The sequence below is a fragment of the Grampus griseus genome (assembly GCF_964374135.1).
Source record: "Grampus griseus genome assembly, chromosome: 1".
NCBI classification, from domain to species: domain Eukaryota; kingdom Metazoa; phylum Chordata; class Mammalia; order Artiodactyla; family Delphinidae; genus Grampus; species Grampus griseus.
The window spans coordinates 140,772,010-140,794,899 of record NC_139017.1 but is presented as its reverse complement, the minus strand read 5'-3'; the positions used below and the strand labels follow the sequence as shown (position 1 = coordinate 140,794,899).

General features: G+C 36.8%; 1 protein-coding gene across 2 annotated transcripts in view; it reads right to left on the bottom strand.

Annotated features, from left to right (window-relative positions):
• Nucleotides 1-1,776: 1,776 nt before the first annotated feature.
• The window catches only part of EPS15 (epidermal growth factor receptor pathway substrate 15), a 164,636-nt gene continuing 143,522 nt past the window's right edge, over nt 1,777-22,890 (bottom strand). For both annotated transcript variants that reach the window (XM_082666035.1, XM_082666034.1), the window contains exons 22-25: nt 10,900-10,976; nt 9,392-9,554; nt 6,673-6,863; nt 1,777-4,340 (exon numbers count right to left, since the gene is read on the bottom strand). In XM_082666035.1, coding sequence (XP_082522161.1) covers nt 4,194-4,340; nt 6,673-6,863; nt 9,392-9,554; nt 10,900-10,976 — 578 coding nt within the window. In that variant the 3' untranslated portion in view covers nt 1,777-4,193. The remainder of the gene's footprint in view (nt 4,341-6,672; nt 6,864-9,391; nt 9,555-10,899; nt 10,977-22,890) is intronic.

Below are 22,890 nucleotides of genomic sequence, written 5' to 3'. Positions count from 1 at the left end.
GCCTTCACCTGCTCTCCCTGCCTTACCTGGTTTCCTTCTAAAGCAATCCACCAAATCACTACCAGTGAGACCTTTCTTACACACAAACACAAATACTTCACTCTTTTGCCCACAAACCTAACTCTAGTTACACTGAACTACTTCAATTCTTGCTGTTTGCTAGCACACTATGTCGTGTCCTACCACTTTTTCTTTATACAACCATGGGCTCTGCCTAGAATGCCCTGTCCCTCCATCTGTGTGGCAAACTCTCCAAAATCTACTCTTTGCCTACCTTTTAATGTATTCTTTCCAGAGCTTTGCCAGCACTAATAAGTTATTTTTTGTTTTTGCCAGCTTTTGTGGTTTTAAAATTTGTATTTCTTTAATAAAAGAAAGGTTGGCTATCTCCCCTATGTTCCGATTTATCATTTATCATAATATTGGTAACTTACAATGGTTGAGTGCTTTCATGTGTCAAAAACTGTTCTAAATCCTGGTAAAGATTAAATATGAAAATGAATTAGGAAATGTTTTATAAGATGCCACATGCTATGTAGTAGGTTTATTTCATTAATCCTCAAGAGCAGAGATTACATGGATTATTCTATTTATGATAGTTCTCCTCTGGCTTCTCACCTTTAACAGGAATAGAGAGCAGTGGTCAAAACAGTAGAGCCAGTCTTCTGGGTTCAAATTCCAGCTCTGTCACTTACTAGCTACATAACTGTGGCCTAATTAGGGCACCTCCTCTGTGAAATGGAGACAAAATAGTACCTATACATTACAGGGTTACTTTTCTAAGGATGAAATGAAATAATATACGGAAAGCACTAAGGATTCTGCCTGAAGCTCAATATATGTTATCTGTTATTATTTATCATGCCCTGTTCCTAGCATTTCCTATAGGCAATATTTTTTTCACAGAAAAGGAGACAAAGCACGGTAAACTGGAAAGAATATCATGTTTTAGAATCAGACAGACCAGAGTTCAATTCCTGGCTCATCTACTTATTAGCAGTATTATCTGAAGCATATTATTTTAACTTTTTGTGTGTGTGTTATTTTTTTTGCGGTACGCGGGCCTCTCACTGTTGTGGCCTCTTCCGTTGCAGAGCACAGGCTCCGGACACGCAGGCTCAGCGGCCATGGCTCACGGGCCCAGCTGCTCCGCAGCATGTGGAATCTTCCCAGACTGGGGCACAAACCCATGTCCCCTGCATCGGCAGGCGGACTCTCAACCACTGCGCCACCAGGGAAGCCCTATTTTAACTTTTTTGAGCCTCATTTTTCCTATTTCTAAAACAGGCGATAATAATAGTACTACTTAGGGCTTCTGTGAAGATTAAACAAGAAGACACACATAAAGTGCTTAGTATAGTGCATTCAATAACCAATAGCTATTTTCACTATTGATAATAACATGGCTGCATTTGTTTGATTAAAATAAATAATATTAAAAAGCTGTCAAACTCAAATCATTCAGAACAATCCTGTGAGTTGGGTATTATGATGTTCATTAGAAGAAGAAAATGAGGTTCAGGGAGGCTAAGTAACTTTGTCAAAGTCATCTTTCCTAAAAATGGCAGACCAGGGTTGTCTGAATTTTTCACACCACAGTGCCCTCCTAGAGTCCATCTCACAAATCCTCATTCAACAAATACATACACACCACCCACGTTTCAGGCATTGTTTCTATGCATACCTGTTTCCTATCTTTCTTTCAAAAAAACAGGACATGTCAACTAAAAAATAGTTAACATTTATTGAGTATTTTATTCTATACCAAGTACTGTCTCAAGCACTTTACACATATTAATCTGTGCTGATTGTATGCCTACCCCTCCTTAGACACAGCATGGACATAACAGAGAATCGTGCAAAACTCCATTTCAGATAGGATGTATGGATAGTATGGTTTATTATAATTTAAAGTTTATTGTTCTCATAATTACAGGCTACAGTTTAGAAGTTTGAAACATAAGAGAAAATTCTATAAAGAGAACTCAAATAAACCTGAACAAGTAGGCAGAAGATGGTTAAAACTTCATAAGTAGTGCCACTTAGCTCTCAGGAATACTTATCTGTCCTTTCAAGCACAGGCTCCGGAGCCAGAGTCAACAACATAAAATATAATCATAAATGACTCTAAGACATTCATCCTACACAAGTGAGCATGGAGATTTATATATATATATATATATATATATATATATATATATATATATATATATATATATATATAAAATACATACTTTAATATATTATATTGGTCCACTGAGTATACATATTTTAATAAAAGAATCTATGTAATCCAGTTAAACACACATAAGATTAAGGTATACTTATTACATCGAAAGTTGGTGTTTATAAGTTACAGATATTTAGTACTTTCCAGAGTGTTCTTTTAATTAAAAAAAATATTTTAAAACCATTTCAAACATCTGTTCATTTTCCCAGTGCAAAAGAAGGTTGTTCAAGTCTACTTACCTTTTTCCTAAAGTGTTAAGGGGAAGAAAAAAACCCAAAACTCACTACCATTCACAACTCCCAATATTACTTTCTCAATCAACTTTTGCAGTATATCCTTATAACTGGATTAGTTTATCAAAATTAAACCCTTGTGATTATGATTCGGCCCTTGCTTCATATGTATGACTTTTATGCTGAAATGTTTTAATCTATAAAAGTAGAAAAAAGCTAACAGTGCAAGAAAGTGGTTCAAATTTGTTTTAAACTGCAGCAATTCAATTGTGTGTGGAGAGAAAAAAAGCACCATTTCAAGATGAAATAAACTGGATATTTTGGAATTTATTCATAGGCTAGGCAACAAGTTACTCTGATTAACACAGATCAATACCACCTTGACTTGGTAACCACAGAGATATTTAATTAGTTTTTAGGTGCATTTTCCTTTATCTTGGTTTTCAATACATTATCTAAATCACTGACTCATGTTAAAAAAAAATAAGATTACAATTTACAGCCTACTTCACAGTCCATTTTAAATTCAGCTTGTCTGCTAGGTCAATTTTACAGGAGATAGGCTTTTAACACATAAAGAGCTTCGATAATTTGGCAGGTCTCTTCTCTCCCAATTAAAAAACACAAAATTTTTTTGCTAGCCTGCCAATTTTGTAGGTGAAAAACACAAAGAGAATAAACTATTTTAATCCACAAAAATGGACAAAAAGGAATAATATGATTTAATACATGTCACTTTTTTCAGTTGTATTCAGTGAATGTTTTTACATTTCAAGTAACTGAACCTTCATTAAAGAAAAAATATATATATATGTATACAAAAAGTTAAAGTACCTTCCAGTTCTAGCCTGCTAAAGTTTCTTCTGCAAAAGTAGAAAAATAAACCTACCATGAACTAAAGAGGACAGTGCCATGGCAGTGGCAGAATGGCTGCCAGGTTAAGATTTTTGCTTACCTTATATTGATGGGTATATTTTAAGTGGTAATTTTTCTCCACCCTCTAGTGCTTAAAATTATGGAGAGGTATGTGTTTATCTAAAATTCCCTAAGTCCAGAGAAGAAAATTTTAAATATATTTCACACATGAGGCTTTAAAGTTTTTATTTAGGAAAAGATTGAGTCTGAAGCTATAATGGTTCAATCTAAAGCATCCCTTTTTCGATAGTGGAGTCAATTTATGCAAAATATTTTTTCTTGTCTATAAAAAACAAATTGAACAGTATTTTGATTATAAGGAAATACAAACATGTACTTTAAACTAGCCAACTTGCTCTGTCATAAAAGAAATAGGATGTTCTTTCCCTTCCCCTCTTTCAACCATTTAAATTAGGGGAGAATACTGCCAACTTTAAGAACCCCACTGGCTATCATCAGAGTAACTACAGAACAAGGGTAGCAAAGGGATGAAACTATTTCTCTATATTCCAGAAGGCAGAAGCTTGGGTGCTCTAGCTTTCCAAGTAAAAGTAGCACAGGCAGGCAAAAGCTCACACTAAATGCACACCAGAACGGGGGCCTAGGTGAAGTTATCTGGGTTACCGCTTTTACAGGGGGAAAAAAAGGACAAATCTGAAATGGAGTTTAAAAAAAACAAAAACTTTTGTCACATTTACAGGAATCTCAAACCTTTTGTATTCCCATGCTCATAGGTAGTTTTGATACACACTGTAAATAGCTTCAGTATTCAGGAAGAAGAGTATCGTGTGATTGACAAAGAACAGGAAAATTCTTCATGCTTCTGATATTTCAGATTTGCTGAGTGCAATAGCCAGTTCTAAGTCTTCTTGCTCTTGCTGATTCAGTCGGGCAAGCCTCTGCTCTTCCTCTTTCTCACTTTCCCTCTTGGCCCACTCAATCATATCTTCTTCAGAGGGATACTGCCATTTAAAAGACAAATGAACAAACGAATAAATTCATGAGCAGAACAAATACAAGAAGGAAAAAGAACTTTTACGAAATGATATTTAACTATTTGTTTCACCTTCTGAAGGACTCTGTAAATAGTCCTGTTAATTGTTAATTTTTTTTCTGAAAACACATTTAATCAGTTATTAAAATATGATTTAATCTTAAAAATTAATGCAGTCTACAGATAGTCTATAAAACTGAACATTAAACATCATTTTTTTAAAAAGTGGAAATTCTTAAGGTGAATCAGGAGATTTAAAAACAGGAGAGGGCTAGCATTTTTATCTAATGTGAAACATTTACTACTTCAACTTCAGTGAGTATCCTCACATGATAAATCATTTTCAACTTAATCCCACTGGTGATTTCCTACCTTATCCTAGCCCTTCAGGTACAGAAAAATTATGAAGCAAAGAATATCTATACATACATAAATTTTGTTAAACATAAAATAAGAGTACTGGATATACTAAATAAGATGTGAACCTGATCAATTTTTTTAATGCATTATAAAGAATTCAGTAGACATTGAGAACTTTTTGACCTAGTCTAAATAAAACCTTAATGCTGGTAATTATTAAGTCAAGGAAATACACTTATCCACCTGAAAGAGCAACCGTGGCAGATACTAAATAAAAAAATTCTACCCGGTTTCAAGTCCTGTCATAAGAGGAATACCATAACAGGATGAATACCATAATAGGATGAAGTGAAAGAAACTGTCAGGCTTTTTGAAAATGGTAGCTTTTCCCCTAGGGAATTAGAGGGCCTTTGAAACTTATAATACTTAACAAATCTTTCATAATTAAAAAAAGAAGACATTTTTATTATGAGCTGCTTAATATTATACTATACTGAGATTCTGGAATATGAAATAAGCAAAATGCCTTAGCTATTGTTCAAGACTCATTCCAACCAGGTTTTGACTTGCTGAAATCATATTTAAGATATTAAATGCCACAAACTGCCAGAAGGTTATTTTATATTAAGAGGATTATACTAAGAAGAGCAATTCTGGATTCTCTGCTTGAAACAACTCAAATTCCATCTAATAAAAGGCAGTATAATTCTGACACTCTCTGTTTTCCAGTATTCAAAATACTGATTCCTATTCTGCTCCTTTACATTCAGAGGAAGCCACTGAAACTTAAAGAGTACAGAGTCAAAAGCTGGGTAGCTGAGACTAATTCTGTCTGCCTTAGTTGCATACAGATTCCTGCCTACCTCCTTTCTAACTAGAAATGGCTGCAGGGATAAAGTGACGGGTTGAGGGACCCAATGCTACACTGAGGGAGACATTAGGCAGATTGTGGTCAGAGTCACCTGGCCACTAGATCTCTTATTTCTAAAATCATCTCAAGTGCTTAAGGTATTAAGTAGAGGAAAATTGCTTTGTTATAAAATAGCGATAATGAAGGTCATTTTACCTGAAAAAACATCTGGGAAAATGAAACACTGTTAGTTACTCTAAGAATTAAAAAAAAAAAAAAAAAAAAAAAGCCTTGTTTTTATCTAAATAATGATGGAATACATGTCATTGCTTAATGTCCGTCCCTCCAGAGTGACACTTCAAGTTGGTTGCCCCATTTCTGTGATCTTATAGACCCTGCCTATGGTCTTGTCACAGAACTCTTCTATTGTCTTTACTGGCCTGCCTATGTTAGTCAGCTCTGGGAGGATGCAGAGTAAATATGGAATGCTAGTGAATTAGAGCCCCCCAAATAATTAAAGATTGTTTAGCTCTTAACAATCATATTTATTTAATAAAACCAACATTTACTTTTTAGGAACACTATTATATGAAACCAGAGTTTTATTTTCAATTCAAAGAATTCCTGGACCTATCCTCTCATAATTGTTGACTGGTCTCCAGAAATCATCAAGGCTTTATACACAAACACAGTTACAAATACACAAACTCATTATTGGCATTATTCATCCAGAGGGCAGACAGCAAATGACTCTCTAATGGCCCATCATCCATAACAATTTGCAAAATAATAACTGTCAGAATTTTATTTATATTGTTTACCAAGATCAAGAGAAGGGTTTTGCAAAATAACTGGTATATAACCCAAGAATTAAGACTACAAAAATCATTTGAGCAATGAAATACTTTTAGAACCAGCAAACAGAATCAAACAGATTTTTTGGTTGAGGGAAGAATAAAGATCATTTTTAACATATTGGTAAATTTAGTTGAAATAATGCAAATTTGGCAGACTCCAAAATAATCTTTGAAAACTCTTTAAACTGTAAATGGAAAGATTTTCCCCCAAACAGCCCATTCACAGTACTTACAGCACTGAAGTTAGCAAAATTGCTTGGGTCAGCCTCTTTACTGGTAGTGGTAGTAGTAGAAGAAGAAGTGAATGGATCACAAAACATATCAGGATCTTTTTCTTTGGGGCTATCATTGCCTGGGAAAGGCTGAAATGGATCATTCAGTTTAAAGGGATCAGAAGAATCCAATTTGTTGATGGGTCTTTTCCCTGGATCAAAATCATTACAATTAATTCAACCAGCAAATATGGCAAACACAAACACACAAGAACATGAACACAGGGAGCATTAAAGAGCTGGGGGTGGGGAATGGGGGTCAGTACCTCAAATACATTCTTAATATGGTCTTAAACTATTACAACCAACACTATGTCCTCAAATTTTCACACACAACCTCTCAAATATATTCTAGCTCTATGTAGCTAAATGGAAAAATAGCAAAGAAGGGGGGAAATGGGCCGGGAATCTTTTTTTTTTTTTTTTTAAATTTTATTTATTTATTTTTGGCTGTGTTGGGTCTTCGTTTCTGTGCGAGGGCTTTCTCTAGTTGCGGCGAGCGGGGGCCACTCTTCATCGTGGTGCGCGGGCCTCTCACTGTCGCGGCCTCTCTTGTTGCGGAGCACAGGCTCCAGACGCGCAGGCTTAGTTGTGGCTCACGGGCCTAGTTGCTCCGCGGCATGTGGGATCTTCCCAGACCAGGGCTCGAACCCGTGTCCCCTGCATTGGCAGGCGGACTCTCAACCACTGCGCCACCAGGGAAGCCCGGGCCGGGAATCTTATCTGCCCAGAGAGTTGACCTTCTCTTCTCCAAAGCAGCATGTTCCCAAGAAAAGAGAGAGGAATGGACAAAACAGCAGGAGAATGACAAAGAATAATGACAAAAACGGCCTCTGCTGTGATAACCTCTGCCTGATACAGTTATCCACTAGTGGCAGGAAGGGCAAATGAGCTTTGAAAAATGCTAATATTCTTCTGATTTTCCTCTGGATCTATATGTAACACCTGGGAGCATGAAATTAAAAACTACCTTGGTAAAGCCCACCTATTTCTTGCTATTACAATATTTCAAACTGAAGAATAAAGAGAATGCTTTGAAGCCCAGGCCCTAAATCTTCGTGGGTGCTGATCAACTAAATCTTTTACCAAACAGCATACTGTTGCTCATTAATTCAGCACCATTTTCAAACAAGCTTTCTAATTTTAAAGGCTTAAACTCAGTACATCCTGAAGAAAGGATAATAAGAACAGGTGCTAAAATATCTTCAAATATATATATTTTCCTAAAGATGTGTTAAGCTGGTAAGAGCAATCATAACAACAGATTCTTTCTGGCACTGTAGCAGCTTACAAAAGGTGTTCACATCTCATATCTCAAAGGATCCTTCCACAATGCTGTGAAGGTAGGCAACATTAGAATTAATGCCACCATCTAATAGCTCAGATAGCTGAGGTTCAGACATATGAAGTTACACACTCAAGATCATAGAGCTAGTCAGAGAATATCCAGAATTAGAACCCAGATCTTTAAGCTGCAGTTCAACAAACCATCTTTCTTTCCTTGATTTTTCTACAGTGATATATACTCACTTTGCTGAAGTCTTAGATTTAGTTACAGCACTAGTATATTAGTTTACTTAGGATTTTAAAAATAACTTCACTATTGGCACCTTACTGGTATAAAACTTAAATGAGCACATTAACTATCATTTTTAAAAAATATATTCTGACAACCTTACTCTCTAGTAATATATGATACAGGCTACTTTTCCTTAAAAGATAAAAGGAGTTCAGTTCAGTTCACCTGATTTTTCAACAGGTAGCTGGGTATTAACAATTTTATTTGCAATTCTTTAAATCAAAGAAGAAAAAAAAATCTGCCCAAGAAATACCATAGGGAGGCTATTATGAAAAGGCAAGAATAATATTCTAGAACTACTGAGGCTGAAAATTTACCACGGAATGACATATGGTTAAAACAATAATGTACCAGATGTGTCTTCTCACAAGTAGCACTACAACTATTCAGGGGATTGCCTTTTTACCACTTCTCATGAACTTTATTATCTTCATTAAAAACAAACAAACAAAACCCCTTTTTCTTTACAGTGCTAAACAAAACAAAAAAAAATAAGAATAGTAAGAATTTGTTTCTAGACCAAAAACATCACTTTTATAAAATAAAGGAGTCTCTTATCAAGTCAAGTAAAATCATATTTTCCTTCAAGAAAAACAATACTTTCTTTTAAAATTCTGATACCGAAAAGCTGAATTCTGGATACCAAAAAGGCCATATATTCTCACATTAAAGGACTTAAGGAAGACTTCACATTTAGCAGGAAAAAGAAAGGGACTTCGAATTAATCTTTGCTTATAGAAATTTATTAAAATACCAAAGCACAGGAAACTGTTGTTCAAATGGTAATCAATGAGCTTCCAAAAAGTAAGAGATTTCATTGGTACTTTCCTTTTTTCATTTACTGCCTCTCTAAAATGATTTAAAGAGAAATTAGCTCTTGCTAGAAAAATAGTTCATGACAGTTACACAGGCTGGCTTCTTAGGCACATATCTGTAATTCTGCATTAAGGTCAGAACAGATGATAGCAGCAGGCTTCTGCTGTGTTTTTGGACTTGTTTTGTTTAAGGCCCTTTATATAAAGTCTACAAATAAGGCCCACACAATACTTTTCAGAAAGAAAAAGGAAGTAGTTGATTTAGGAAAGGTATCAACTCTCATACCAGGTGGTGGTGGGCAGGGTCTTGTTGGAGTTCCAATCTTTGGTGGCAGTGCTGGGGGTACATCTTCAGTTTTGATGGATGTTTCCTCAAGCATATTTTTTGTAATGACCATACTGCTGATGGAGCTTGATGTGGATGAACTAAAAGGATCTTCATTGTTGACCTTTGTTTGAAAAGAAATTACTCATGGTTATATATATTATGCCAACCAAACCGTACACGGTTATGGAGCATTTGGAAGAGTGATCTTCAGTATTACGCAGCTTTATTTATTTCAATTCTGAGAGCACTAACATTTTAACCTTTGCATTCAGAACCAAAATGGAAAAAAATTTTTTAATTTTTCTATATGAGTAGTGATTATAACATCACTACTTATTAAGAGCAACAGATCGTACCAAAACAAGCCAACTCTGGATTAAAGGTTTATTAAGATTCAGGTGATACAAAACCATTGAGGCCCTTTATAAAGAGACTAATATATTTTTCCTCAAGTGACTATCTGATCCAAATGATAAAGGAAAAAATACTGATTCCACACTTGCCAATGCACTTAAATATAGGAAAGATTTAATACTAAAGTCAAAGAAAATGGCATCTTAAAAAACATTAAAGACAACCTGAAAGTCAATTTTGTTTTTTAAGCAAACTGATCCCATGGCATAAGTCTTATTGTGGGTCTGAAGACCTGGCCTCTCTAATACATGGAGTAATGAAAGATTCACTTTTCTATAATGAATCGGATATTACAGTTTAGGCCAGTGTTTCTCTAAAGAAGCATGCTGACATTTTGGGCTGGATATAGCTCTGTGTTGTGGCACTGGACAGGGTGTTGCACAACATCCCTGGTCTCTATCCACTACATATGAACAGCCCTCCTCCTCAGCTGTGACAACCGAAAATGTCTCTAGACATTGCCAAATGTTTCCTGGGGGGTGGGGGTGGGGGGAATAACACCCAGTTGAGAACCAATGATAGAGACAGTGTGACATATACTCTAAGTTTACTCTTTTGGCCTGAATCAATCCTAGGGCTACATTGGAAAATAGGTAGTTGACATATATAGTCCACTACCTAATACTGCTGGGCTATTAATTATCTTAATACTAACCTTAACAGTCTCAGAACATAAAATCAAGCAATCAGTACAGAGAGGATGGAATGAATGTCCAGATTTTACAGCTATTGACCCAGACAGTCAACAGGGGGAAAATGTAGTTCAATTGGAAGAAACATATTTAAAAAGACAGAAGACTCTTAAAGTTGTTGAGCAGACCTGCCAGTAGAAAATTATAATTATCTGTACCATCACCATTGTCTTTGTGCACAGAAATGTCTACTTTGATTACATCTTATATTTCATTTCTGTCTGAAATCAATGTTTGCTGTGCCTTACTGAAATCAAGTTGCAACCTCTGTGAGGGTCAGGTTATAAAATCAAAAGAAAGGATCACTCCTTTGGTGGAAACACAGTATATTTTACTTTCCTACTAAGTATTGCAGATTACCTTTGACAATGTGCTGAAGTCAGCAAATCCATCTTCAAATGATTCATTTCCAAAAACAGAAGCAAAGGGGTCTGTGGCTAAAATGAATAAAGAAAATCAATGCAATAGGACAGAAAGACATCAAATTTCATGTCCTCTTTTGGTTAGTAACATTCAGACAAATGAAAAATATCGAATGCCAAATATTAATCCCTGAATTTAGGCCCACAAAGACAGTTAACACACGGATGAATCATTGAAGAATCAAAAACAGGTGAACTAACTCTAGGTAAAGTGTTTAAGGCTTTGGAATACACGTCAAATAATATAGCTCCCGTGTGCTTAAACTATTTCTAATAAAGACATCATGAAGTAAAAAAAACTACACCATTAATTCCACATTTCACACACACCCTTCAAGGTCCATTTCAAATACTACCATAACCACAAAGCCTAGAATAACCTAGGTATCTCTAATTCACACAGCAAGAAGTGATTTCTTCCTTCTTTGTGGCACTGACAGCATTCTAGTTTGTATTATGGTTATCTGTGATTGATATATCACCCCTACTAGATTGTAAGGTCCTTAAAAACAAGGAATAACACTTATCCAACAAAGAACGAATGGTCAAAAAAGATTCATTGGCCATATATAAAACTGAAGAAAATAAGAAGATAGAGTTCCTATGTCTGAAAAGTTCATAGTATAGTGACAGACATATACACAAACAATAATAAAATAATCTTAAATGAGCTATTAGAGAGGTATAAAAAACCTGTAGTAGAAGCCATTAACTGCTGGGAGAATCGGGAAAAGCATCAAATAAGCCATTACATTTGACCTAGGTCTTTTAAATAAGGGACGGAGTCTGCTGAATAGATGGAGATGGGGGAGAGAAATCTACTCCAGGCAGAAGGAACAGTCATTGCAAAAGCAGTATTTAATCCCTGCTCCACAGGCATGAGAAGTTATCTGTTCCATCATAGTGCACTTAACAAATAGACTAACATTTTCAGCTGGAACAAACTGACTTACTTTGAGATAGTTTTTGTCTGTTCAGGCATAAAGGCTACCAATAAGGTCAAAGAATATTTATAGGAATTGCTGCTTGATATAGGAAAGCAGAAAGAAACAAAGGAAGAAGAAAGTGAATCTCAAAAGAGATGGTAAGACAGAGCAAAGATGCATAGAAAAATGCTCCTTGCTCTTCCTTAACTCATCTTTACATCAAATCAGTTTTAGGACAAAGTGTGCTCACCCACTCATTTAAATGTGTAAAGTGTGCCCTTACCTCTAACAGTGAGTACACCATGGACATAAACAGAAGAGGGGCAAGGAAGATACACATTATCTTTTTCTTGTCACCAAGACAGTCATGAGGTGGGTAGAAGCACAGAGAAAATCAGTCCTTTAGGGACACACCAATAACTCTGAACCTGAAGAGGATGTTGAGAGTCCAGACTTACAGGAAATCCTACAGCTTTAGCCATAAAAGATGGTTTTGTATTACTACATATCTGCTGCGTCCCACAGCCTCAGGCCCTGCCTAGTCATGCGTGCTGTTTCAGGCTTTCCCTTCTTTCTCCTCCTCTTCCTGTAATTCCCGATGCAGTGGCAGCTGAGGCACAGCCTGAGCAGGATGCAGACGCTCTCCTGATTGGTATAAAGGTAATGATGGAAAAGGAGTTGGGCTCATTTCACTTGACGGACTGAAAAATCTGCTTCACGCTTTTGCTCTGCCATGGTACCACAGCTGTTACAAGCAGTCATAACACATGTGACAACACTGCTGAGTTAGGTCAGGTTTGACTGAAATATTATGAAGTGTACATTGTGAAAGACACTAATAAAAAACATGACACTTGTATATGAAGAATACGCTACATGTAGGTTACTAGAGTATTTTTTTAACATCTTTATTGGAGTATAATTGCTTTACAATGGTGTGTTAGTTTCTGCTTTATAACAAAGTGAACCAGTTATACATATACATATATCCCCATATCTCCTCCCACTTGCGTCTCCCTCCCACCCTCCCTATAGCACCCCTCTAGGTGGTCACAAAGCTGATCTCCCTGTGCTATGTGGCTGCTTCCCGCTAGCTATCTATTTTACATTTGGTAGTATATGTATGTCCATGCCACTCTCTTACTTTGTCCCAGCTTACCCTTCCCCCTCCCCGTGTCCTCAAGTCCATTCTCTATGTCTGCATCTTTATTCCTGTCCTGCCTTTAGGTTCTTCAGAACATTTTTTTTTTTTTTTTTTAGATTCCATATATATGTGTTAGCATACGGTATTTGTTTTTCTCTTTCTGACTGACTTCACTCTGTATGACAGACTCTAGGTCCATCCACCTCACTTCGTTTCTTTTTATGGCTGAGTAATATTCCATTGTATATACGTGCCACACCTTCTTTATCCATTCATCTGTCCATGAACACTTAGGTTGCTTCCATGTCCTAGTTATTGTAAATAGAGCTTCAATGAACATTGTGGTACCTGACTCTTTTTGAATTATGGTTTTCTCAGGGTATATGCCCAGTAGTGGGATTGCTGGGTCGTATGGTAGTTCTATTTTTAGTTTTTTAAAGAACCTCCGTACTGTTCTCCATAGTGGCTGTATCAATTTACATTCCCACCAACAGTGCAAGATGGTGCCCTTTTCTCCACACCCTCTCCAGCATTTATTGTTTGTAGATTTTTTGATGATGGCCATTCTGACTGGTATGAGGTGATACCTCATTGCAATTTTGATTTGCATTTTTCTAATGATTAGTGATGTTGAGCATCCTTTCATGTGTTTGTTGGCAATCTGGATATCTTCTTTGGAGAAATGTCTATTTAGGTCTTCTGCCCATTTCTGGATTGCGTTGTTTGTTTTTTTGATATTGACCTGCATGAGCTGCTTGTATATTTTGAAGATTAATCCTTTGTCTGTTGATACACTTGCAAACATTTTCTCCCATTCTGAGGGTTATTTTTTCATCTTGTTTATGGTTTCCTTTGCTGTGCAAAAGCTTTTAAGTTTCATTAGGTCCCATTTGTTTATATTTTTTAATTTCCATTTCTCTAGGAGGTGGGTCAAAAAGGATCTTGCTGTGATTTATGTCATAGAGAGATAATAATATGGTTTTCCTCCTTCAATTTGTTAATATGGTTTATCACACTGATTGATTTGCATATATTGAAGAATCCTCGCTTTCCTGTGATAAACCCCACTTGATCATGGTGTATGATCCTTTTAATGTGCTGTTGGATTCTGTTTGCTAGTATTTTGTTGAGGATTTTTGCATCTATGTTCATCAGTGATATTGGCCTGTAGCTTTCTTTCTTTGAGACATCTTTGTCTGGTTTTGGTATCATGGTGATGGTGGCCCCATAGAATGTGTTTAGGAGTGTTCCTACCTCTGCTATATTGTGGAAGAGCTTGAGAAGGATAGGTGTTAACTCTTCTCTAAATGTGTGAGAGAATTCGCCTGTGAAGCCATCTGATCCTGGGCTTTTGTCTGTTGGAAGATTTTTAATCACAGTCTCAATTTCAGTGCTTGTGATTGGCCTGTTTATATTTTCTATTTCTTCCTGGTTCAGTCTAGGAAGGTTGTGCTTTTCTAAGAATTTGTCCATTTCTTCCAGGTTGTCCATTTTATTGGCATAGAGTTGCTTGTAGTAATCTCTCATGATCCTTTGTATTTCTGCAGTGTCTCGTTGTTACTTCTCCTTTTCGTTTGTAATTCTATTGATTTGAGTCTTCTCTCTTTTTTTCTTGATGAGTTGGGCTAATGGTTTATCAATTTTGTTTATCTCCTCAAAGAACCAACTATTAGTTTTATTGATCTTTGCTGTCATTTCCTTCATTTCTTTTTCATTTATTTCTGGTCTGATCTTTATGATTTCTTTCCTTCTGCTAACTTTGGGGTTTTTGTGTTCTTCTTTCTCTAATTGCTTTAGGTGTAAGGTTAGGTTGTTTAATTGAGATGCTTCTTTTTTCTTGAGGTAGGATTGTACTGCTATAAACTTCCCTCTTAGAACTGCTTTTGCTGCATCCCATAGGTTTTGGGTCGTCGTGTTTTCATTGTCATTTGTTTCTAGGTATTTTTTGATTTCCTCTTTGATTTCTTCAGTGATCTCTTGGTTATTTAGTAGCGTATTGTTTAGCCTCCACGTGCTTGTATTTTTTACAGAATTTTTCCTGTAATTGATATCTACTCTCATAGCGTTGTGGTCAGAAAAGATACTTGATACGACTTCAGTTTTCTTAAATTTACCAAGGCTTGATTTGTGACCCAAGATATGATCTATCCTGGAGAATGTTCCATGAGCACTTGAGAAGGTGTATTCTGTTGTTTTTGGGTAGAATGTCCTATAAATATCAATTAAGTCCATCTTGTCTAATGTGTCGTTTAATGCTTGTGTTTCCTTATTTAATTTCATTTTGGATGATCTGTCCATTGGTGAAAGTGGGGTGTTAAAGTCCCCTACTATGATTGTGTTACTGTCGATTTCCCCTTTTATGGCTGTTAGCATTTGCCTTATGTATTGTGCTGCTCCTATGTTGGGTGCATAAGTATTTACAATTGTTATATCTTCTTCTTGGATTGATCACTTGGTCGTTATGTAGTGTCCTTTTTTGTCTGTTTTACTGGTCTTTATTTAAAGTCTATTTTGTCTGATATAAGAATTGCTACTCCAGCTTTCTTTTGGTTTCCATTTGCATGGAATATCTTTTTCCATCCCCTCACTTTCAGTCTGTATGTGTCCCTTGGTCTGAAGTCGGTCTCTTGTAGACAGCATATATATGGATCTTGTTTTTGTATCCATTGAGCCAGTCTATTTCTTTTGGTTGGAGCATTTAATCCATTTACATTTAAGGTAGTTATGGATATGTATGTTCCTATTCCCATTTTCTTAATTGGTTTGGGTTTGTTATTGTACGTTTTTTCCTTCTCTTTTGTTTCCTGTCTAGAGAAGTTCCTTTAGCATTTGTTGTAAAGCTGGTTTGGTGGTTCTGAATTCTCTTAGCTTTTGCTTGTCTGTAAAGGTTTTAATTGCTCGGTTGAATCTGAATGAGATCCTTGCTGGGTAGAGTAATCTTGGTTTTAGGTTTTTCCCTTTCATCACTTTAAATATGTCCTGCCACTCCCTTCTGGCTTGCAGAGTTTCTGCTGAAAGATCAGCTGTTAACCTGATGGGGATTCCCTTGTGTGTTATTTGTTGCTTTTCCCTTGCTGCTTTTAATATTTTTTCTTTGTATTTAATTTTTGATAGTTTGATTAATATGTGTCTTGGCCTGTTTGTCCTTGGATTTATCCTGTGTGGGACTCTGCATCTCCTGGACTTGAATGACTACTGCCTTTCCCATATTAGGGCAGTCTTCAAGTATAATGTCTTCCAATATTTTCTCAGTTCCTTTCTTTTTCTCTTCTTCTTCTGGGACCCCTATAATTCAAATGCTGGTGTGTTTAATGTTGTCCCAGAAGTCTCTGAGACTGTCCTCAATTCTTTTCATTCTCTTTTCTTTATTCTGCTCTGCGGTAGTTACTTTCACTATTTTATCTTCCAGGTCACTTATCCGTTCTTCTGCCTCAGTTACTCTGCTATTGATTCCTTCTAGAGAATTTTTAATTTCATTTATTGTGTGGTTCATCATTGTTTGTTTGCTCTTTAGTTCTTCTAGGTCCTTGTTAAACATTTCTTGTATTTTCTCCATTCTATTTCCAAGATTTTGGATCATCTTTACTATCATTACTCTGAATTCTTTCTCAGGTAGACTGCCTATTTGTTTCTTCATTTGTTTGGTCTGGTGGGTTTTTACCTTGCTCCTTCATCTGCTGTGTGTTTTCTCTGTCTTCTCATTTTGCTTAACTTACTGTGTTTGTGGTCGCCTTTTCACAGGCTGCAGGTTCGTAGTTCCCATTGTTTTTGGTGTCTGCCCCAGTGGCTAAGGTTGGTTCAGTGGGTTGTGTAGGCTTCCTGGTGGAGGGGACTGGTGCCTGTGTTCTGGAGGATGACGCTGGACCTTGTCTTTCTGGTGGGCAGGACCATGTCCGGTGTGAGTTTTTGGGTGTCTGTGACCTTACTGTGATTTTAGGCTAATGGGTGGGGTTGCGTTCCTGTCTTGCTAGTTGTTTGGCATAGGGTGTCCAGCACTGTAGCTTGCTGGTCGTTGAGTGGAGCTGGGTCCTTTCTGTCCACAAGTAAAAGTGTGAAAGCTTTTTTGTAAAGTCTTTTTTGCCCCTTCCACATATATTGTGGAGCCCTGGCTCCACAATATCAAATGACGAAAGCTCTCCCAGAGATCTCCAGAGATGGAGATCTCTGGGAGAGCTTTCGTCACTTGATATTATGTGGAGCCAGGAGGTCTCTGGTCGACGAATGTCCTGAACTTGGCTCTCCCACCTAGAGGCACAGGTCTGACACCTGGCTGGAGCACAAAGACCCTGTCAGCCCCACAGCTTTTGGGAAGTCTGCAGTCTTCTGCCAGCGTTCAGTATGTGTTCTGTAGGAGTTGTTCCACATGTAGATGTATTTCTGATGTATTTGTGGGGAGGAAGGTGATCTCCATGTCTTACTCTTCTGCCATCTTGAAGGTCTCCTCAGAGTTTTTCTATACGTCCTTCATCATAAGAAATGAATTCAGCATTGGTCCAAACACTGGGGAATGTATCCTAGATGAATGACAAAGCACTTTTGCCTGAATTGGGAAAATAAGACTTTGGAAAGAACTTTCTCAGATATTGATCATGGTTGATATGAAGCAGAGACCTGTCCAGAAACTGGAAGGACTCACTGAGCATGAACTTGTTCACATTATGTGTGAGACACCTGCTGAGGAGTCACAGAAATACTGGGAGAGGAACTCAGTACGTGGCTTTCTTTTTCTTGAGGCACACAGGAGCCATGGGTCAGCAGAATCAGACTTTGAATGCAAAGGTAATCTGATTAGCACCCTCTTCTCCCCAAGAATAAAGGTAATGATCACTTTGGAGAAATACATAAAAGCATAATTTAAAAATATCATCTATAATCTGATTAGCGGAAATAATTCTGAGGAGAGGGGTTGAGGAATGGGCAACGTGGATGAAGGGGTTAAAATGTACAAACTGCCAGTCATAAAATAAGTAAGTCATGGGTATGTAATGTACAGCATGGGGACTAAAGTTAGTAATATTGTATTGCAAACTTGAAAGTTGCTAAGAAAGTAAATCTTAAAAAGTTCTCATCACAAGGAAAAAAATTTGTAACTTTGTATGGTGATAGATGGTAAATAAACTTATTGAGGTGATCATTTTGCAATGCACACAAATGTTGAATCATTATGTTGTACACCTGAAATTAACATAATGCTCGTCAATTACACTTCAATTTAAAAGAAAGGAAAGAAAGAGAGAAGGAAAGAAGGAACCCATACCAATATTTTATCATACTTTACCAGCTTTTTTCCCTGGTATTTTTTTCCTTACTTATTTGAGATCATACTATGCTGACATAATTTTTTGTGAGGTGTGAATGATAAAGCTACATTTTAGGCATATCACTTTTTACCCCTTTACTCTCATTTAATTCATAGCAATCATCATAACTGACATGTTATATATTTGTTTACATAAGCTCTAAAAAAGACAGGAACTTTGTTTTGTTCACTACTGTATCCTCAAGGTCAAGAACACTCATATTTGCTGAAAATATTAAAGGATAAAAAGGACAGAAACCATCTAGTTACAAAGGATATTCCAAACAGATACCATAACATTTCTTAGTACAACCAGCTGACCAACAAGGAATAAGGGAAACCTTAAGGCTCACAAATAATCCCAAGGAACAGCTGTCTACCAGAGAATCCTGGGAGGAAGAAGAACGCTTTTTTTTCTCCATGACCCATGCACAATCCATAAAATAATTAAGCTCAAGCTCACAAAGAACCTTCAAGAGATACTCGTGAATCATAGTCATTAGTAAAGGATCTACTTTCTCAAGCTGGTCTTCAATTAGTTCACTCACTCACTGACCCACTAATCCATTCACATTTAGTAAGCATCTTTTATGTTTAAGCCTAGGTACTAGCGATTTAGGGGGAAATAAGACACAACATCTACCTTCAAGGAACTCATGATTTAACTGAGTGATATACATGTACACAACTGCTACACAGTAAGTGTTAAAGTTCAAAGAGAGTAAAGGAGAAATAACACCTAGATTTATGTGGAAGGGGCAAAAAAGACTTTACAAAAAAGCTTTCACACTTTTACTTGTGGACAGAAAGGAGGTGGGAGGAGACAGAGATATACACTCACTATACCCAAATATACACCTGCTCATGCATACACATTTTTCCATTCCAAAATTAAGTGGTCTCGAAGAAACATTCATGACTTGTGGTTTGTGGAAATGGAGAAAATTAGAGAAGAAACATGAAAGAAAGCAGAGGCTAAGAATTGTAAAATATATGAACATCTGCATGCTTAGCCTGAGTCATTGCCTGTAAAAACGAAGACCTACTTGGCATTTTACTAATGCTGGTGTCAAAGATGCTCTGGGGACACCATGGGTTCCCTTCTATATCCTCAGAATGTTATAAAGCTTTAATTAAGAACTGGAGGGACTTCCCTGGTGGTCCAGAGGTTTAGACTCCTCGCTTCCACTGCAGAGGGTGTGGGTTCGATCCCTGGTCAGGGAACTAAGATCACACATGCCACACAGTGCAGCCAAAAAAATTAAAAAATACAAAAAAAGAATTCTTCAAATTCTTGATAGTCACCATCAATGTAATTTTCATTTGTACAGGTAGCTGGTAGCAAATAACAGGAGATTATCAAAGAAAAAAAAAGAATTGGAAAGATTCTGCATTTTCTCAGTTAGGAGTTAGTAAAATATTCCATGCAAAAATTTTCTGGCACCACAGCTAATCTCATTTATAATGAAGCGTAAAAAGAACATTTACAAGTCAAAATAAAATATATGTAGAAACTGAGTGACCTGAATTTGCTTTCTTTAGTTTTCTTTATTTGTCTGCAATGTGTCTATCACCAGGAGGAAATGCTAAAATAATTGAGACAAAATATTAAAAATATTTAACGTCCTGGGGGCTTCCCTGGTGGCACAGTGGTTGAGAGTCCGCCTGCCGATGCAGGGGACACAGGCTCGTGCCCCAGTCTGGGAAGATCCCACATGCCGCAGAGAGGCTGGGCCCGTGAGCCATGGCCGCTGAGCCTGCCCGTCTGGAGCCTGTGCTCCGCAACGGGAGAGGCCACAACAGTGAGAGGCCTGCGTACCGCAAAAAAAAAAAAAAATTAACGTCCTTCTATTACTATCATAACTACAATATTTTAAAGGTAGGTGTAGAGTGATTAATTTTTAATAACAAAAATTTACCCTTATGTTTCTAATTTATTTTGAAAGCTTACAATTCTCCTGTTCTGTGGGATTAATCTTTTTGCTGACTAAATTTCCCGGTGAAAAAGGACAGGGGTATAGAGGTGTGAGTAAGGAAGGTAAATGTCCTGTGTTTGTGACCTTGGGTACGTAATGCCACCTCTCTGAGGCTCCGTGGTTTTCAGATGTTGAGTTTATGAACAAGTAAACTAAATAAGTATGTTAAGAGCCTATATATAAGTTGGGGGAAAACACATATTTAACAACTTAACCATGAAAACTAAAAAAAAAAAAAAGTCCAGCTTTCATTTGTCAAACAAAAAGAACTTAAAAAACTAAAGAGAAGAGAAAACAATTGTAGACTAAAAGAATCATTTCCAGGAAAAGAGCTGACAACACAAACACACACACACACACACGCACACACACACACTCACTCTCTCCCTCTCCCTTGTCTCTATTTCATTTGGAACTAATGAAGAGTATATTACAAGTAACTAGTCTGCATTTGGAAACCATTAAACTAAAAAGCAGTAACAGCAATAACAACAACTACCATTTACTACGACAGGAACCACAATAAATACTTTAGGAAACTGAGACTTAGAAAACCTAAGGAACTAGCACTGTTATCTGAGTAAGTTCAGGCAGCTGGACTCAAGCATCCATGTCCTATGGATGACAACTCCTCTCTAGACTGTTTATGTTTCCATTGAATTCAAAATCTTATGACAATGTAGCAGATTTGAGACAAATGATTTATTCATTTTTTCAGCAGTCAATCTGTAAGCCTTTGCTATGTGTCAAAAGTTCTGGGATGGGAGAGTAGGAATGCAACCTGGGATGACTCGCAGGTCTCTGCTTGGGCAACTGAGTAGATGGTAGTGCTATGAGCAGAGATGGGATATCCAGATGTTTAGTATTGTTTTACATTTCATAAGGTGGACAACTTTACTTTCAGACATATATCTGTGACACATTAAGTAAAAGACCATCAAATATATATATATATGTATATATATATACACACACACACACACATAAATAATATAACAGACAATATATTAAAAAATATATAATAATATATGATATATAAATGTTTACAATATAAATAGCATATAAATATAAGTAATAAAAAGTTATATATATATCCACACACATATATTTAGAGCACGAGGCTAGTGATTAGATTTGTGGTTAGTAATATGATCAAATGTTAACAAAGACAATTCTGGCAGTCATGCAAGACCAGCAGGTAAAGAGACTGGAGGCGACTTGATATCATAGTCCAGGTAAAACATGATGAGGACCCAAACAAAGCTGAGTATAATGAGGAACAGACAATCAGAGTCCAATTGCGGGTAAAAGAACAAGACTTGGCAATTTATGGGAGATGAGGAATGATAGAGAAAAAGTCTAGGATGATTGGCTGAGGGCCAATAGTAGTGTCATTAGTACATAAAGTAGAATGTAGAAGGAGGTAAAGCTTGGCTCTTTGTTATTGTTTATACTATACTTTGAAGGAGAGACTAATTGGAAAAGGTGACTATTAACTTTAAGCATTGTTGAGCTTGACACCTAAGGAGAAATATCCAGCAGGCAACTTGAAAGTACTGGAAGTTCAGGAGAGAGTTCAGGCATAGAGGACAAAATCTAGGAGTCATCAGGAAACAGGATGTAGTTGAAGGCACAGAACCAGACAACACCACCACAGGAAGTGTGTATTAAGAGAAGAGCAGAAGCACCAGCCTAAATATGGGACTAAAAAGATAGCCTCGCTCTTCAGTTTTTTCTCCAGAACACTGAGATTATTTCTCTTGCTCTTGTTCTGAATAAAAGGAGACATCTGTCCCAGATACCTCCTGGGAGCAAACTGGCCTGAGGGAACAGAGACCAGCGCAGTATAGGGCAACAGGAAAATGTTTTAGAATATATTAGATCAGCAGTTCTCAAAGTGTGGTCCAAGCACTCCAAAAGTCCCCCAAGGCCCCTTAAGGGAGGTCTGTAAGGTCAAAACTACTTTTAGAATATGAAGATGTTATTTATCTTTCTCACTGTATTATCTGCAACAATGTTGCAAAACCAGTGGTGGGTTAAAAAAAAAAGTGGTGGGTGCTTTAGTGGGAATCAAGGCAGCAGCACCAAACTGTACTGGCTGGTAGCAACTGTACTGTTCACCCTCACAAACTCGCAGGGGGATAAAAAGGCCAGTTGCACTTATGAACATCTGTCCTTGATGAATCAATAAAAACTATTGATTTAAAATAAATGGCGACCCTTAGGTTCTTTTAAAAACTATGGAAGACAAAATTAGAAATACACACAAAGCATTTCTGCTGAGTACCAAAGTATAATCAGTTATGAGGAGGAAAAGCACTTATATGATGGTCTGAGAAACAAGGTGAACCAGCTGCTTTTTTCATGGAACACCATTTTTACTTGCAAGAAGTGACAGATAACAATGGTTATTCAGATTTAGGTATTGGGCAACACTTCTTCCTAAATAAAGTGTATCTGTCACTTTAAGGAAAACAACTGAAAGTATTTGTTGCAGATGATGAAAATTGAAGCTTTCAAGTAAAAACTGGAACCTTGGAAAGTATTATCTGCCTTGTAAGCTTAACATTATACCAATACTTAA